The 19,868-nt window shown below is 44.8% G+C and overlaps 1 protein-coding gene across 2 annotated transcripts in view; it reads right to left on the bottom strand.

The window, feature by feature from the left end:
• Positions 1 to 19,868, bottom strand: part of tafa4b (TAFA chemokine like family member 4b) — a 48,405-nt gene that overhangs the window by 22,691 nt on the left and 5,846 nt on the right. For both annotated transcript variants that reach the window (XM_036983443.1, XM_036983444.1), the window contains exons 2-3: positions 10,478 to 10,632; positions 10,204 to 10,319 (exon numbers count right to left, since the gene is read on the bottom strand). In XM_036983443.1, the coding sequence (XP_036839338.1) occupies positions 10,204 to 10,318 (115 nt within the window). In that variant the 5' untranslated portion in view covers position 10,319; positions 10,478 to 10,632. The remainder of the gene's footprint in view (positions 1 to 10,203; positions 10,320 to 10,477; positions 10,633 to 19,868) is intronic.

The raw sequence follows: 19,868 nt of genomic DNA, 5'->3' as shown, positions 1-19,868 counted from the left end.
CAACTGTATGTTGATGTTGTCGTCGTTCAGCCATGACTCCATGAAGCATAAGATGTTACAGTTTCTAATGTCCTGTTGGTAGTTTAATCTTCCACGTAACTCGTTGATTTTATTCTCCAAAGATTGCACATTTGCTAGCAGAACGGATGGAAGTGGGGATTTATTAGATCGCCTACGAATTCTTAGAAGGCAGCCCAACCTTCGGCCCCTCTTTTTCCGCCTCCTCTTCACCCAGATCACGGGGATTGGGGCCTATTCCTGAGGAAGCAGTTTATCCTTCTCGTCGGACTCGTCAGAGTCGTGAAAGGAAAAAAAGGATTCTGCTAATCCGTGGTGAGTAATCGTAGTCCTGATGTCTGGAAGTTATTTTCAGACAGAAGAGATGGTAGCAGCAACATTGTGTACAAAATTTGTCAAAAAATAAGTTACAAACAACGCAAATAAACGAACAAAAAAACACAATTGGCTGGGGGCACATTGAACATCTGCCTTCTTCTCTAGCGCCATTTTACACAAAGTGGTGTTATGGCAGTCTTAATGTAATAAACCTCGGCTCAGGCTGAAAGAAAAATACATTTCAAGTATGGCTATTTGGGTCTATTCCTGTGGCAGCCAAGCAAGCGTTTTCTGGGCGGCAAACTAAGCAGCTCTAACTTGAACTGATTGAGCAGCCAGTCAACTGATGTATTCTGACAGACAGAAGTGGCCCAGACCATGTGCAATTTATCAAAAAGCCTGTCCTTACCCTGTCAATAACTGACAAGCATGTCTGCAATGGAAGGCCAGACATTTGCTATATCTGTCTAAGGGAGTTCAATCAATTCCAGGGACAGACACAGACTGCAGCTCCATCCAAGAAAATTACAGAATTGAAACGATAAGGACTTTAATTCATAAAATCAGAATGACTACGAAAACAAATCTTGTTTTCAATAAACAGAACAAGTCTGGATATATTTTCTCCTGTAAAATGGAGGAACATCACAACATGGCTCCACTGCCTCACACGTTTACCTTGTCTTCCATATGAACTAACCCTGTTAGAGTAAATGCTATTATCTTCCCCATTCCCCCGTCACATCCACATCCTCCTCTTCCACACCTCTAACCATCTCTACCATCTCTCCTGTTTTCCATCTACCCATTGATCCCCATTCTCAACCCTACTCTCACTTCCTCTCCCCCACTCCCACCACACCCTACCTTCCTCTCCCCCACTCCCACCACACCCTACCTTCCTCTCCCCCACTCCCACTCCCACCACACCCTACCTTCCTCTCCCCCACTCCCACCACACCCTACCTTCCTCTCCCCCACTCCCTACCTTCTTATCCTGCATTCCCACTCTTCCTCTCCAATCTCTCTCCAGCTCAGTTGTGAACGGTCCTATACTGCACAGCCCATCAATCAGCCTGACATTATCTGTGTTTCACAGGCCCAGATCAGGCCCCGTCCACAGATTTATTCTAATTTCACAGGTTGTTTGTACGGCTGAGTGGTCCTATGCAGAGACCTCATTTATACACAAATCTATCCCCAATAAAACCCACTCACTGTGACAGCAAATCAGTGTTTGTCAAGGAGGAAAAAACACACCCTCTCACACACGTACACGCACACGGTCACACGCGGTTACGTTCACACACGTGATATTTTAGTCCTGCTTATAAAAGGGGATAACCACTGTTATTACCAATATGTATGTTCCAACAACATCTGTTTAGAGTGATTGTGATGCATCTTTACTTAGAGGATCAGACATTATTGGAGTGAGGGTCTGGTCTGCTGAAAGTGACCTTGCAGAAAGGTGTACAGTATATCTCCAGTTATGGGCTAATGGACTTTAATAAGGTGGGGCCTTAACCTAAGGTCCAGGAGAGGATAGGAGAGATGCTCTTACCCAGTGGGAGGACCATAATGATGTCAGGGAACAGTGTAGCTGCCCTACATGTCCTGTTTAAAGTGATTAGCGAAGATGACAAAGTCCACTGTGTTCTCAGTTCTTTGTTTTAATAAGGTGAACCCCCAGGAAAAAAAACATTTAAGAGCACCGGCAGGTGGGTGGATGATTTGGCTTCTCTATGTCCTTAAACTTAATGTCTAGCTTGATCAAGACCCCAAAACAGCACACACAACACAAATTGGTTTTCAGCCTGAGAGACCTGCACTGACCTATATGTGCAGTGCAAGAGTTTGTTTGATGGGCCATAGAGGACTAAAAGTGTGTGTGTGTCTGTGTTTGTGTGTGTGTTTGCGTGCACCTGTGTACTTTCAGTGCATTGAACACCCAGAAGGCCAAAGTACCACACAAGCAGATACTGTTGTTGGTGGATAGAGACCGTTACTGTGAGCGAACAAAGACGGTGACTCGGCCCTGACTGTATGAGGGCAGAATAGTCTCAATATTTTATCAGTATAATGTCCCACGATCCATGTGTACGTTTACCATAACTCCCAAATAAAACCGTGATCTGTGAATATATCAAAAGATTTCACTAAGACAACCATTATCTGTGAATATGTTCAAATGTTATACTAATAAAACCATGATCTGTGAATATGTCTATCTATTTAACAAAAAAAACATGATCTGTATATATATTCAGCTGCATATATATTCAGCATAAGTCACAAATAAATCCATGATCAGTAAACATATTCAACATAGCTCACAAATAAATCAGCAATTTAAAACAAATGCAGAACGATTTGTGTGCAAATAGTCCTAAATTCCTAACATCTACAACTGTGGAATGTACATTTCAGCCTCAAAATCTGGGTGTGGATCTCTAATCTTTGTTTACAGAATTTTGAGATTATTTTTCCGCTGGAATGGTGAATCCCAAACCACAGTTGTAACGTGTTGCTGACGAAACTCTGAGGTTGACTTTCAGAGAGTGGCCAGGGAACAATGAACCAAACGACTTCACTCATGACTTGAATGATGCAATTCATGTTCCACTTTTAAGAAGTTGGAGCTCTTTTCTGTCTGCATTAACAAGGACAACACACAGGTCTTTCCATCATTGCATGATATTTTATGTGTAAATGAACTCAAGCTTACGGACCATGTCAAATGTGATACAGCGAAACACCTGAGTGAGCTGGGGGAGCAATTACGCAGGTTCTTTCCCGAAACGGACGACACAAACAACTGGATTTGTTATCCCTTTCATGCCCTGCCTCCAGTCAACTTACAGATATCTGAACAAGAGAGCCTCATCCAAATTGCAACAAGCGTTTATGTGAAAGTTGCATTTTTTCAGAAGCCACTGACAGATATCTGGATTGGGCTGCACTCAGAGTATCCTGCCTTGGCAAATCGCGCTGTTAAGACACTGATGCCCTTTTTAACCAAATACCTATGTGAGAGTGGATTCTCGGCCCTCACTAGCATGAAAACTAAATACAGGCACAGACTGTGTGTGGTAAAATGATTTAAGACTGAGACTCTCTCCAATACAACCCAACATTGTGAGTTATGTGCATCACTTCAAGCGCACCCTTCTCATTAACCTGTGTTGAGTTATTCACAATGTTTGTTGAACAAATAAGGTTTTATATGTAAGATGGCTAAATAAAGAGCTAAATGATTGATTATTATTGTATTATTATTTGTGCTCTGGTCCTATAAGAGCTCTTTGTCACTTCCCCCACGAGCCGGGTTGTGACAAAATCTCACACTCCTTATGTTTAATTAATGTGTTGTATAGTGTGTGTGTGTAGCAGGCTTACAATGATGGCAAAAAACAACATTTGAAAGTACGCTTACCCTGGTGCTAGAAGGGGTACACAGCTGGAGGTTGAATGTTTGAAAGGGTATAGGACTATAAATGTTTGGGAACAACTGCCCTAGAGGCATCAATTCCTCCTATTTTCAGGTGTATTGTAGAGGAAGGAAAGGAAATTAAAGGCTGATTTACCTAACTAGACACCAAAGGAGTCTCCCGGAATGTCCAACCTCGTGAAGGGGTTTAATAACTTGTCATTTTAAATCTTAACAGTGATGGTTAGGTAAGTCGGAGGTTTGTGGAGCAGGGCTTTGTAAACAAAAAGAGCGTAATAATGTGATCTAGGGGACTTCAAAGAGGTCCAGCCAACCTTTTGGTAAAGAAGACAGTGATGAGTAATAAAATTGTCTCCCTTGATAAAACGAAGGGAGCTATGATAAACAGCATCCAAGTGTTTAAGGGTAGAGGCAGCTGCACTTTGATAAATGTGACTCATTTCAGGAAACACAGGAGAGCATTTTGAGAGCAGTCGCGGGTCACACAGGAGAGCAGTTTAATCAAAATGCGATTTTTGGCAGAAATGCCTTCTGGAACATGTGAACTTTCATGTGCCTTAATAACAAATTTGTATGCCATATGTAAATATGAAATAAATTGTTTAATTACTAGAATATCTGGTTTAGCCGCAGAAAAAGAGAACAACCTTCCTGCGAGGCCATGATTGGCTGAGATAATAAGATTGGATTGGTCTGCCATATAGCACATTTCTGTTTATTTGAGCTGGACAGTGTGTAAAGATAATCCTGTCTAACGCTGCTTTTTTATGTATCGCATAGTAAAACTGCATAAGTGTTTCTTGATGACTGGATTTTGAAATCAGTGGAACTTGAGAATGATAGCTAAGGAGATGGAGAAAACACCTGTCTCCAGATTACATCTTCAATCTAAGGGCAACCATGGCATCCGTGACAGGGCGACGTGTCCATCCACGGGTAAGATAGTCTAGATAGCTACATTTTTAGATATTACACATTTCAAATTGTGACAGAAAGTGATTTCATTTCAAGTTAAAGTGTACTGTTAGCTAGCTAATGTTAGCTGGCTGGCTTGCACCCCCCTATACACATCAATGGGACAGCAGTGGACAAGGTGGAAAGTTTACGTTCCTCTGCGAACACATCACTGACAAACTGAAATGGTCCACCCACACAGACAGTATAGTGAAGAAGGCGCAACATCGCTTATTCAACCTCAAGAGGCTGAAGAAATTTGGCTTGTCACCTAAAACCCTCACAAACTTGTACAGATGCACAATTGAGAGCACCCTGTTGGTCTGTATCACCGTGTGGTACGGCAACTGCACCGCCCACAACTGCAAGGCTCTCCAGAGGGTGGTGCGGTCTGTGCAAGGCCTCAAAGCTTGGACCGAGAGGCTGAAAAACAGATTCTATCTCAAGGCCAGCAGACTGTTAAACAGCCACCACTAGCACAGAAAGACTGCTGCCTACATTCAGATTTGAAATCATGGGCCACTTTAATAAATGGAACATTAGTCACTTTATTAATGCCACTTTAATAATGTTTACATATCTTGCATTACTCATCTCATATGTATATACTGCATTCTATACTATCTATTGCATCTTAGCCTGTGCCGCACAACATTGCTCATCTATTTATTTATATTTATATATTCTTATTCCATTCCTTTACTTAGATATGTGTGTATTGGATATTTGTTGGGGAATTGTTAGATATTACTTGTTAGATATTGCTGCACTGTCGGAACTAGAAGCACAAGCAACCCTACTCCTCGGCCAGAGCGTCCAGTGTGCGCTCTGAACTCTCCAAGAGCGAAACGCCCTGAAATTACGAACGGACAATCTGACAACGCTCTGAATTTATGAACGCCTAGAGCGCACTCTGGCACTCCAGATTTAATTGATAAGCACACCCTTCAGTAGAATGTCTCTGCGACAACTGTTGATAGACGTAGCTGGTAATCTCGATCTGACTATCTACTCCAATATCAGAGCACTCTCATCTGAGTGTGCCAGAGTGCAGAATAACTGATGAATTTACAATTATGCATAAAATGTAACCAGCAGCACAGTTGCAGTCACCAACGCTCTGGATAACAACCAGCTCTGCTAGGGAAAGTAACGGTCAGTGAGCTGTTCTCTCATTTGTGTCTGGAAGTTGCTAGCAAATTAGCCAGTAAGCTTGGGTGCTTGACTGGTGTTCTTAGTACAGAATGCTTGGATTATCCCTTAAAGAGAAGGGTGGGGCTAAAGCTTAAGAGGGTGTGAACGATGCTGGGTGTAGACAAAGACGAGCTCTCCAGTAGGTACCAAAACATTCAAAGGCCATTTTCTAAAAAGTGAGGTTACAAGTTTATCAACTTTCAAGTAGAATTACTTTCATATTGTTCCTCAAATGCGAGACAGCCTTTGCATACCATTTTGAAGCTCTGTGTTTCTGCTTTTATCCAATGCTTTTATTCAAATTTTGCTACATAAGACCGAATCAAGGCGGTCGGTCAGAAATAGTATCACCATAATCAAGAACAGGTAGAAATGTTGAATGCACAATCTGCTTCCTGCTGAATAGAAAGAGACAAGATCTGTTTCTGTATAAAAAAATATATTTAAAAGCCCACATTAAATCTTAGTTTCTTAACAATCTTAGTCATATGGTTTTTAAACAATAAATCACTGTCAATGCAAATACCAAGTAGGCAGGGACTTTTTTGATTATAGAACCATCTGATGAGTAAAGATGTAATCCATCTGAGACAATCTTCAGAGAACTTGAAAACAACATGTATTTAGTTTTAACTCATATTAAGTATGAGTTTTAAATCAGTAGGGGCTTCCTGCACAACTGCAAAATGGTACTGTAGTCTTGCCAAAGCCAGGTCAGCAGTCGGGGCAATTGCATACATATTAGTATCATCTGCATATAGATTACATTTTATTTTTTAATGGATTGACCAATAGCATTTATATGAATAGTGAAAAGAACAGGTCCTCGTATCAACCCCTGCGGCACACCTTAAAATACTTCAAGAAATGTGGAAGTATTTCAGTCACGATGGCCTTTGTTCTGTTACTAAGATATTCATGAAACCATGAAGAGGCATCAGAACTCAGGCCTATCGAGGATAACTTATTCAATAAAACAACATGATGCAACAAAATCAAAAGCTTTTGACAGGTCCACAAACAAAGCAGCACATTTGATTTTAGTGTGTAAAGCATTGACAATATCATTAACAACTAAAGTGGATGCTGTAATAGTGCTATGCCCAGGCATAAACAATTACATTCAGAATACATTTCTCATACAAGAAAAGAGCAGAGTTGTGCATTCGGAAAGTATTCAGACCACCTGAATATTCCAAATTTTGTTACTTTACAGCCTTAATCTAAAATGTATTAAATATTTTCAATCTACACACAATACCCCATAATGACAAAGCAAAAACAGGTTTTTAGAAATGTTTGCAAATGTATTACAAATAAAAAAACAAAAGATTACATTTACATAAGTATTCAGACCCTGTCCAATGAGACTCGAAATTTAGCTTAGGAGCATCCTGTTTCCATTGATCATCCTTGATAGTAATCCTTCCGGTGGTAAACTAAATAGATTGGACATGATCTGGAAAGCACACACCTGTCTATATCAGGTACCACAGCTGACACTGCATGTCAAAGCAAAAAACAATCCATGAGGTTGAAGAAATTGTCCGTAGAGCTCCAAGACAGGATTGTGTTGGGGCACAGATCTGGGGAAATGTACCATTGAAGGTCCCCAAGAACACAATGGGAGAAGTTTGGAACCACCAAGAATCTTCCTAAAGCTGGCCGCCTGGCCAAACTGAGCAGGGAAGGGCATTGAGAGAAGGGCATTGGTCAGGGAGGTGACAAAGAACCCGATTGTCACTCTGACAGAACTCCAGAGTTCCTCTGTGGAGATGGGAAAACCTTTCAGAAGGACAACCATCTCTGCAGCACCCCAATCAGGCCTTTATGGTAGAGTGACCAGACACAAGCCACTCCTCAGTAAAAGGCTAATGAAAGCCTGCTTGGAGTTTGCCCAAAGACATCTAAAGGACTCTGAGAAACAAGTTTCTCTGCTCTGATGAAACCAAGATTGAATTATTTGGCCTGAATGCCAAGCATCACGTCTGGACGAAACCTGGCACCATCCCTACGGGGAAGTGTGGTGGTGGCAGCATCATACTGCAGGGATGTTTTTCAGTGGCAGGGACTGGGGGACTAGTCAGGATCGAAGAAAAGATGAACGGAGCAAAGTACAGAGAGATCCTTGATGAAATCCTGCTCCAGAGCGCTCAGGACCTCAGACTGGGGAGAAGGTTCACCTTCCAACAGGACAACGACCCTAAGCACACAAAACAACGCAGGACTGGCTTCTTGACAAGTCTCTAAATGTCCTTGAGTGGGAGCCCAGACTTGTACCTGATCGAACATCTCCGGAGAGACCTGTAAATAGCTGTGCAGCGACGTTCCCCATCCAACCTGACAGAGCTTGAGAGGATCTGCGGAGAAAAATGGGAGAATCTCCCCAAATACAGGTGTGCCAAGCTTGTAGCATCATACCCAAGAAGACTCAAGGCTGTATTCGCTGCCAAAGGTGGTTCAACAAAGTACTGAGTAAAGGGTCTGAATACTGTAAATGTGATATTTCATTTTTTATTTTAAATAAATATTTTGACATATTCACAGATCATAGTTTTGTTTGTGAAACATTTCAATGTATTCACAGATCATGGTTTTATTTGTGAGCTATGGTGAATGTACACACGGATCCTGGGACATTATACAGACAAAATATTAAGACTATTCTGCCCCCAAACGACTGTCTTTCATCGCCCTGCGAACATTAACAGGAAACAAGAGGAAAAGCTGCTGCTATGTTTCCTATCTATTCTTCCTGACAAGTGTCAGTCAAAGCTTCCCTCTATGGATGGATGAGATTTAGTCTCTCCGTTCCTGTGTGTTACTGTTTCCTGGTGAGCACCTTCAAAGTAACAGAGTGCCACTGTGGATGACATTGTGTAAATGAGCCTAAGGGAAAAAAACAGCATCATTCCAGTGAGGTATTTGTTCACCTCCGGAGCCACCATGTGGCCACAAGTGATAGGACAGGACATGGAACCAGAAGAAACGGCACAGCGTATAATACTATAAATAACAGAACAGTGAAACTAAGTGAAAAACAGAGGGAAACAAATGCATTGCAGATGACAGTGAAAATACTATTTGCTGTAGGCCAGACCAATTATTTTTCTCCCTTAAAATTCCTTGCTGTATAACATGCAGCATAACAGCAAACAAGTCCTAAACTTCCCCCAATTAGTAGAAAAGCTCTAACGAATTGCTGCAGTGTAGGAACTGAGTCTTCTGGCTGCTGTTGTTGGGGAAAGAAAAGCAACGTGCGAATTCAGAGGGGAGAGAAGACCCCAGCTGACCTTCACAACAGACTGGGACTGCAATTAGCGCTGTGCTCGCCCTGACGCCAAAAACACTGCCTCGCCAGCGCCTGCATCAGTCACCGGCACTAGATGCTGGTGGCATTTCTATGCCAGCTAAAGGTTACCTTGGATCCCAGGCAAAAACTTGAGGAAGAGAGAAAAAATGGCAAGGGATAATTAAGGAAATAGTCCTAATTAAGTGAGAAACAGTGACCCTGAGGGAGGTGTAGGGTGCTAGGAGGGAGCTGGGACCGGGCATGCCGCGGGAGGCTATGACTCAGCATTACTGTCCCCATGGCGACCCCCTGGCATTCTGAAATATTGATGGGGTTGTGTTGGTCACTTTTGTGGCCACGAGGGGAACCATGGTAATGAATTATGCAAATCACAGCGCCTTAGCTTGTGGGTGTCAATTAGTGTTGGGTGGCGGACATGTTTTAGCCCTGGCCAGGGTCTCTCTCTGAGGGGAGTGATAATGGAAATAGGGTGGGTGGGGTCAGTTCTGGGAGGAGAACATATTACTGGGCCAGTTTAAGTCATGCATATTAATATACTTATTACTGGGCCAGTTTTCACACTCTCCTACTAAGGCAGGCATCACTACAAGTCTATACATGTATGTCCTACAGTAGCACTAAACCATCTATGAGTCAAGCAAAGGGAAATGGTGTAGGAATTATAGCCTCACCATCTATCTACCCTGAATGGATCTCAGATCACAAACTCACTCATTTCTGATAGTTGGCAGATGACAGTTAAAATGCTATTTGCTGTGGGCTGTGTTATCCAATGAAGTGGTGTTAGTACGCAAGCCTCAAAAACAGGTCCTAGGTCCCAGTGTGCTGTCATGGGGACAAATGAAGTGTCACTGAGGAGGCATGCTTAATGACAGACTCATAGCACACATGTGGCATCAGTGAAAATCTAATTAACCTCATGTGGGGTTTAGGGCGAGAGCAGGGCCTACTGTACCTGTCTGTCCCCGATGGTTACGGCTGCCAGCAGACACCTGGCGACCACAGAACATCACCACGGCAACAAGGAGGGCCACCTGCAAAGGCCAAGCTGACCTCCCCCACAGCTTCATCCTGAGAGATAGACAGGGAGAAAGAGAGGCAGGGAGACAGAGTGACAGGGAGACAGAGTGACAGGGAGAGAGAGGGGGGGGTAAAAAAAAGTATTTGAAAGGAAAGAGAGGAGAGGTGTCTTCAAAAAGGAGGAGACAATGAAATAGAACCAGTCTTACCTTCTTGTCCTGTCTGTCCTTCTCCTTTCTGGTCAGTCTTGATCTGAGCAGGATGCTCTATGGGACGAGGGTCAATGTCATGACTGCACACACGTCCTCCTTCTCTTCCTCTTTCCCCTGCACCTCCTTTTCCTCCTCTCACACAGCGACGGCCCCTGGGGAAACAGAGGGGGGCGGTCAGAGGGAGATTCCCTAAGGTGGCCCCTAGTGGCCCTTGTGTGTGTGTGTCCCCTAACCCTGTCTAAAGACCCTGCTGGAGAGGAGATGTGAGGGCCAGGGTTCTGTCACAGATTCATTGTTTACAGTGGGCTAACCTACCCCCAGGCTCTACGTGATCCCCTCTACATCACACATAGCTTCAGAGAGAAGAATCCAGCAGAGAGGCAGGCAGTGAGCTCAAACACACCACACAAACACACACACTCACACACCGAGAGAAATACACCACACACACAAAGAGAGAGAGAGAGAGAGAGAGAGAGAGAGAGAGAGAGAGAGAGAGAGACAGAGAGAGAGAGAGAGAGAGAGAGAGCATCACGCCACATACAAAATCAGAATATCACAGACACCGTAACTAATGTACACATAAGAAGCAGACAAAAGCACAGAGAATCCCAAACACACTCACCAAACAAGAATATACACACTTGCATTCATACAGTACACACCAAAAACACCAAAAACACCAAAAACACATTAATAGATGCAGGAGCAGATTCAAGCAGTCAGATCAAACAAGCCAAAACAAACACAGGCACACAGAAAGGCAGACTGTTGGTTGGGTACATTCAGATGGTACTGGAGGACAGTAGGAGACTACCTCTAATTACAGCTGAGTGAGAGCCTCCCACATGCCAGTATCTGTACACACCATGTTTGTTTTACTATCCTTGTGGGGAAATAACAGTTGATTTCATTTTCCATAACCCCTAACCCTATACTTAACCCTAACCCTTAACTTAACCCTAACCTTAAGTTTAACCCCTAACCCTATACTTAACCCTAACCCTTAACTTAACCCTAACCTTAAGTTTAACCCCTAACCCTATACTTAACCCTAACCCTTAACTTAACCCTAACCTTAAGTTTAACCCCTAACCCTTAACTTAACCCTAACCTTAAGTTTAACCCCTAACCCTATACTTAACCCTAACCCTTAACTTAACCCTAACCTTAAGTTTAACCCCTAACCCTATACTTAACCCTAACCCTTAACTTAACCCTAACCTTAAGTTTAACCCCTAACCCTAAGCCTAACCACAACCCTTAACTTAACCCTAACTCTTAACCCTAAACCTAATTCTAACCCTAACCCTAACCCTAACCCTAACCCTAACTCTTAACCCTAACCCTAATTCTAACCCTAACCCTAACCCTAACCCTAACCCTAACCCTAACTCTTAACCCTAAACCTAATTCTAACCCTAACCCTAACCCTAACCCTAACCCTAACTCTTAACCCTAAACCTAATTCTAACCCTAACCCTAAACCTAAGCCCTAAGCCTTAAATAGCTTTCATCTGAATTGTCCTTGCTTTGGGGGACTTCTGGAGTATTGTGTACGCTATGTTAAGTAGATGAGTATTCACTCCCTGAAACGATCACCTCTCCTGTGAGCCATTGAGTGTGATGCTTCTGCCCCCTGGTGGTAGAATTTGAGACCATCTCTGAGGTATAATAGAACCAGACAATAAAACACTGTTCAGTTACTGCAAGTCATTAGTGATAAGGTCAGAGAAAAACCACTGATAACACAAGTCACCGAAGAGAGACAAGAAGTGACAGAGTGTGAGAGAGAGGGGCAAGGACAGAAAACTGGGAGAAAAACTGAGATAAGGGGAGAAAATATGGATTGAGGATGAGGGGGAGAGAGAGAGAGAGAGAGCGAGAGAGAGAGAGAACAAGAGAGAGGACAGAAATTCAAATCAAATCACATTTTATTTGTCACATGCTTCGTAAACAACATGTGTAGAATAACAATGAAAATGCTTCAATTAGGTAAGCAGGGATGGAAAAAGAAAAGCAGATGGGAGGGAGGTGTGGACCAAAACAATAGCAGTACAAAGAACGCCAGAGGAAGGGAAAAAAAGAGGAGAAGAGGGAGGGAAGAGAATAAGACAGATGAATGAAAGAGTGAGGTTAGAGCGCGAGAGAGAGGGGATGAGCGGTGAAGAGATCAGTCACCCAGGAATGACAGGGTTGTATAACTGTGGCTCTGACTGTGTATATGTAAATGTAACATAATATATTTAGGGAATACGTGTTGTGGAAAGTATATTTTCTGCGTAAACTTGGAAGCGTGTGTCCTTGTATGTGTGTACACAGAAGCTGTAGCTGCATGAGCATTATGTGTGTATCTCCATGTACAGGACAGTGTTTGTGCGTGTAGGTATGTGTATGTGTGTGTGAGAGATGCGTGAGAGTGTGTGTGTGTGTGTGTGTGTGTGTGTGTGTGTGTGTGTGTGTGTGTGTGTGTGTGTGTGTGTGTGTGTGTGTGTGTGTGTGTGTGCGTGCGTGCGTGCGTGCGTGTGTGTGTGTGCGTGCGCTTAGTGTACATGTAGTCTGTGAGAGGTGATTATGCATGCTGCACCACAGCACAGTAGCACATTTCCGGACATTTCTTATTCTCTTTCTGGCAGGTCCATGGTCTGCATTTTTATCAGCTTTGTTCTCTGACACGTTCATTAAAAGAGCACAATGTTGTCTGTGTGTGTGTGTGTGTGTGTGTGTGTGTGTGTGTGTGTGTGTGTGTGTGTGTGTGTGTGTGTGCGCGTGCGCGCATGCGGCATTGTCCCTTTCTCCAGATGTACCTCATTCTCCTCAGGACTAAGGGGACAATGAGTACTGTCAGTCACGCTGACATCACCCTGCTGTCTCTTACAGCACTCAACGTTCATCTCTCAACAAACACATAGAAACACACAGTTTATACTGTACAAACACACACACACACACACACACACACACACACACATTTACACACTAGATGTCCTGGGGCAGATGAGGCAGATGTAGCAGGTCTCAGTTACATGCATCAGCTGTTGAGGAATGTTATGTTTGGCAGTGCATGGTGAATAGCCTTAAGGCATCAGAGGAACACAGGAACAAACACATTCATATGTAAACACAGAGCAGAGTTCATGATTATCTGAAGAGGGATCAGCCCTTTCTCTCGCTCTCTTTATCTCTCTCTCTCTCCCTCTGTCTCTGTCTCTTTATCTCTCTTTTTCTCTCTCAAACCTCTGTCTCTCTCTGGGCTGAAGGAGAGATTTAGTTGATTTGCATTGGCTTATGCAGTAATAACACAGGAGTGACACTAGGGCCTCATTGACATGCGGTGAGACAAATCCCACCTCTGTCAGAAATGTTTCTATGTGCCCTGCATCCAAAGGCCATAATCTGTCAGCACTCCCTGAACACAAATACACACACACACACACACACACATGGCACATGGCACACACACACACAGTGGTGTAGGATGAGCTTTAGGGTGCCCCCTACCAAAAGCTTTAGCCCCCCAACCCCCAAGTCATAAGACGTGGCAAAATGTTTTGCAATATGTTTGCTCTGCTGCATGGCAAAAAAATGTAGAATTGTGCTACGCAACTGTACACATACACAGCACACATCACACACAAGCAACAACTGTACACATACACAGCACACATCACACACAAGCAACAACTGTACACATACACAGCACACATCACACACAAGCAACAACACTTGAATGACAAATACGGCACCCAGAACAAGATATTGCACTTAGAACAAGATATTGCACCTAGAAGAAGTATGTGTGCCACAATCTCCCTGTCATGATAGTGGATGTGAACGTGGAGAAAGTGATTGGTGAGGAGTGTGTGTGTCGACCTACTAAGGGTGACATACACCCTCCAGGTACTGGACACATAGATCCTATCCTGGGGATGTTTGGCTTTGCATTGGTACAGAGCCCTGTTCTCCCAATGGATGGAGAGAGGAGAGTGTATTGAACATGAACACTGTACACGGGCAATATCCCTCTCCTCCCATATTCATTCTGAACAGGATTGTAAAGCAGCAGCTGGGGGAATTGGAAAGGTTGTTGTTTCTCTACAAATAAAGCTTCAAATGTCACCTGTCCATTGTTGTAAAAAAAATAATATCAATCAACAACGTTCATGATAATATAATATTCAACGTATTCTTCTACATCAGCTCTAAGACTACATTGTCCAGAGACACATCAGTGCTGGTTTTACGAGTCTGGACACGAACAAAGCACATAAAACCATATCTGTGTAAAACAACTGGGTGTTCCTATGGCCATAAAGATATGGAAAATGAGCTGAACAGAGACAGAGCCCGATACAAGCTTCTTAAAAGCGTTTCAGATTTCCGCAGATGTGCACAATATAAAATATCTGGCAGGGCACAGCAGCCAGCGTCCTAGTCCTGTGCATTTATCTGGCTCTGAGACAAGCCCATTACAACACGCTGTTCTTTTCCATTTCCTCCGGATAGCACATAGAGCCCAACACAGCCTCCGTTCTGGACAACAGGCATTTATGACCCATGACCTCCTCCTCTCTCCTCCTCTCGCCTTTCCTCATTCTTTCTCTCTCTTTCGATCACAATCTATCTTTCCTCACTCTGTCCCATTCTCCTTGCTCTTTTGTTTTCCTATTTTTCTCTCGCTCTCTCTGCTCTTCTCCTCTCCTCTCCTCTCTCTCCCTCTCTCGCTCTCTCTGCTCCTCTCTCTCTCCCCGTCTCACTCTCTCCTCTCCTCTTCTCTCCTCTCCTCTCCTCTTCTCCTCTCCTCTCCTCTCCTCTCCTCTCCTCTTCTCCTCTCTCTCCCTCTCTCGCTCTCTCTGCTCCTCTCTTTCCCCCTCTCACTCTCTCTCCCCCTCTCACTCTCTCTGCTCCTCTCCTCTCCTCTCCTCTCCTCTCCTCTCCTCTCCTCTCCTCTCCTCTCCTCTCTTCTCTTCTCTTCTCTTCTCTTCTCCTCTCCTCTCCTCTCCTCTCTCTCGCTCTCTCTGCTCCTCTCTCTCTCCCTCCCTCCCTCCCCCCTCCCTCTCACTCTCCTCTCCTCCCCTCTCCTCTCCTCTCCTCTCCTCTCTCTCGCTCTCGCTCTCTCTGCTCCACTCTCTCTCCCTCCCTCTCTCACTCTCGCCCTTGCCCTCTCCTCTCCTCTTCGCTGCTCCTCTCCTCTCCTCTCTCTCCCTCTTTCGCTCTCTCTGCTCCTCTCCTTTCTCTTTCCCTGCTCTTCTCCTCTCCTATCTCTGTCCTTGTCTATCTACTCTTCTACTCATCTTCTCTATCTTTGCCTCCATCTGTCCTTTACTCCTCCTTTCTCTGTCTCTCTATCTCTCTCATTCCTCTCTTTTCCTTTTTCTCTCTCCACGTCTCACTCTCTCCTCTCCTCTCCTCTCCTCTCCTCTCCTCTCCTCTCCTCTCCTCTTCTCTTCTCCTCTCCTCTCTCTCCCTCTCTCGCTCTCTCTGCTCCTCTCTTTCCCCCTCTCACTCTCTCTCCCCCTCTCACTCTCTCCTCTCCTCTCCTTTCTCTCCCTCTCTCGCTCTCTCTGCTCCTCTCTCTCTCCCCGTCTCACTCTCTCCTTTCCTCTTCTCTCCTCTCCTCTCCTCTTCTCTTCTCCTCTCCTCTCCTCTCCTCTTCTCCTCTCTCTCCCTCTCTCGCTCTCTCTGCTCCTCTCTTTCCCCCTCTCACTCTCTCTCCCCCTCTCACTCTCTCTGCTCCTCTCTTTCCCCCTCTCACTCTCTCTCCTCCTCTCACTCTCTCTGCTCCTCTCCTCTCCTCTCCTCTCCTCTCTTCTCTTCTCTTCTCTTCTCTTCTCTTCTCTTCTCTTCTCTTCTCTTCTCTTCTCTTCTCTTCTCTTCTCTTCTCCTCTCCTCTCCTCTCCTCTCCTCTCCTCTCCTCTCCTCTCCTCTCCTCTCTCTCACTCTCTCTGCTCCCTCCCTCCCTCCCCCCTCCCCTCCCTCCCCTCTCCTCTCCTCTCCTCTCCTCTCCTCTCTCTCGCTCTTGCTCTCTCTGCTCCACTCTCTCTGCCTCCCTCTCTCACTCTCGCCCTCGCCCTCTCCTCTCCTCTCCTCTTCGCTGCTCCTCTCCTCTCCTCTCTCTCCCTCTTTCGCTCTCTCTGCTCCTCTCCTTTCTCTTTACCTGGTCTTCTACACTCCTATCTCTGTCCCTGTATATCTACTCTTCTACTCATCTTCTATATCTTTGCCTCCATCTCTCCTTTCCTCCTCCTTTCTCTGTCTCTCTATCTCTCTCATTCGTCTCTTTTCCTTTCTCTCTCTCTCCCCGTCTCACCCTCTCCTCTCCTCTCCTCTCCTCTCCTCTCCTCTTCTCTCCTCTCCTCTTCTCTTCTCTTCTCTTCTCTTCTCCTCTCCTCTTCTCCTCTCCTCTCTCTCCCTCTCTCGCTCTCTCTGCTCCTCTCTTTCCCCCTCTCACTCTCTCCTCTCCTTTCCTCTCCTCTCCTCTCCTCTCCTCTCCTCTCTCCTCTCCTCTCCTCTCCTCTCCTCTCCTCTCCTCTCCTTTCTCTCGCTCTCTCTGCTCCACTCTCTCTCCCTTCCTCCCTCCCTCCCTCTCTCACTCTCACTCTCGCCCTCGCCCTCTCCTCTCCTCTCCTCTCTCTCGCTCTCGCTGCTCCTCTCCTCTCCTCTCTCTCCCTCTTTCGCTCTCTCTGCTCCTCTCCTTTCTCTTTCTCTGCTCTTCTCCTCTCCTATCTCTGTCCCTGTCTATCTACTCTTCTACTCATCTTCTCTATCTTTCCCTCCATCTCTCCTTTCCTCCTCCTTTCTCTGTCTCTCTATCTCTCTCATTCCTCTCTTTTCCTTTCTCTCTCTCTGTGTGCTGAGAATTTCTGCCTCTCCCACTGTTTTACCGTCTGCTTCAAACTCAATATATCTCCACTGCTATTCCTAATCATGGTGGAACAATTTTTCTGCCTCCTTCCTAGGTTCCTGTGTGTGTGTGTATGTGTGAGAGAGAGTGTGAGAGAGAGTGAGAGAGAGAGTGAGTGAGTGAGTGAGTGAGTCAGTGAGTGAGTGAGTCAGTGAGTGAGTGACATGGGGTTGTATTCCCTAATATAAGCACATGAGGTGAAGCTATCCTCATATCTGACAATATTTCGTCTTTTTCAGACATGGCTGTCTGATTCAAACACTCTGTTTTAGTGACATTCTCCATACACAAACACAGAAAATCACAAATACCGCCACACCAGAAATTAGATAAATATAGATTGGTATACTGCATTTGTGTTCATAATTGTTAGACTTTTCCTGTGCAGTGCAACTGCGCAGATCTGGCCAACGTTCTTTTCACATATGAAACATACAGCCAACGTTCTTTTCACACATGAAACATAAAGCCAACGTTCTTTTCACATATGAAACATACAGCCAACGTTCTTTTCACATATGAAACATACAGCCAACGTTCTTTTCACACATGAAACATAAAGCCAACGTTCTTTTCACATATGAAACATACAGCCAACGTTCTTTTCACATATGAAACATACAGCCAACATTCTTTTCACATATGAAACATACAGCCAACGTTCTTTTCACATATGAAACATACAGCCAACGTTCTTTTCACATATGAAACATATGTAGCAGAGGTGGTTCAGTGAACTAACATAACGACAACCGCTGCCTGAGACCTGAAGACTTAACTTAGCTCCCAATACTAATAGTAATGCCAATGCCTTAGCTCAATGGCCTACTGGGATCCTAAATCAGTCTTTCTATGCTACTGGGGTCCTCTACTCTGCTCATTTAAATGGAGAATAAAACTTCCCTCAGTCAGATGGCTTGGTCTGTGCTGTGTGTGGGCTACCAGAGAGGTCAAAGGGCACTGCTGGCAGGCATTCCCTCACACTCACAAGCTATTATTTTAGGATAACCCCCTGGCTGTGTAGAAATGTCTCAGAACAAGGAGAGAATAGTCATTACCAGAGACAGTACCTGCTGTGCCCCTCTCCAGGTTTTGACTGCAGGGCTCAGAGATGGCGGTGGCGGTAAGGTACCATTACAGCACAATTGATCGGCCTGCACTTAAGTCCAATCCAGACCCTGTTGCACAGACCAGAGACTCCACCCCCCAGATCCGGTGACTCGACCAGATGTGTGTCTTTGTGTTTTTATTCTTATGGTTTTCTCTTTTTTTCACCCTCCTCCTTTTTCTGCACTAAGGATGAAAAGCAGACGTGACCAGAGTCCCTTAGCGTGTTTCATGTGTCCAAGCAGGTTACCGGCAGCTCCAGGGAGTCTGGACACCCTGCCAACAGACACGCACACACACACACAAACACATGCATAGAGAGAGTGTGTGTACAACATCCTTCATGTATCTTTCCCTGGTTGGGCATGACAGTCCATTTCAGAGGCCAACAATCCTCATCAGAAAGCAGCTAGCTGGGCATAAGGGAGGGTCTTCTCCAGTTGAGGATGGGAGAGATGGATTCCTCCTACTCCATGCTTTATGGAACAACAGACACTAACAGGCTAATAAACATTCGTTTACGGAGCCAACCTGCTTGCAGCCCCAGCCCCAGCCCCAGCCCCAGCCTCAGCCCCAGCACCAGCCCCCAGCCCCCAGCCCCAGCCCCAGCTCAGCCCAGACATACCCAGCACCACTACTGTGTGCTTTACGAGGGCGTCGTTTTAAACCCAGACAGCTAGTGTGGCCTGACATAGATCAGAGCAGCTCCTACAGCGCTCCGGCAGACAGAGTCACGGCCCACGCCATAAATCCAGCACTTTCTAATAAAGCAATAAAAGACCATTAAAAGTCAGCGTCCCTTAGGACACAGAAATGGATGGGAGACAAACAGTGGGTCCAGACACCTAACTCGCATCCTTACAGTATGTTGCCACTTTAGATGCACCCACTATACTGTAGACAGCTGGGAGACTGAATAAACATCTGAAATCTGTGTCTGTCTTTGCTACTGTAGGAAGCATTTCGCTGTTAGTCAACGCCTGTTGTTCACGAAGCATGTGACAAATAACATTTGATTTGCAACTCTTTCATTTCATGCCAAAGGCAGTGATTGTACTTTCTGGTAAGCACTGTGATTCAACACTGTAGTGAAAGAACAGTATTCATGTCCTCACTGTGCTGCTTTCTGACTACTCGGTCTGTCTTCACCGAGACACTTCCTTGCTTCTTTCCCTCCTCCATTCTTCCTTTCCTTCTTTACTCTCTTCCTCCTCTCCCTCCCACCCTTTCTTCCTCACTTGTATTCCTTCCTTCTTTGTCTCTCTCTCTCTGTTTGTCCTCCCTCTCCTCTCTCTGTCTTGGCCTTTCCCTCTCTCTCTCTCTCTCTCTCTCTCTCCTTTTCTATATATTTATCTATCTCTTTACTCTCTCTTTTTG

This window comes from Oncorhynchus mykiss, chromosome 7 (genome assembly GCF_013265735.2).
Source record: "Oncorhynchus mykiss isolate Arlee chromosome 7, USDA_OmykA_1.1, whole genome shotgun sequence".
Lineage (NCBI taxonomy): Eukaryota > Metazoa > Chordata > Actinopteri > Salmoniformes > Salmonidae > Oncorhynchus > Oncorhynchus mykiss.
This window is presented reverse-complemented; position numbering and strand designations above follow the sequence as displayed.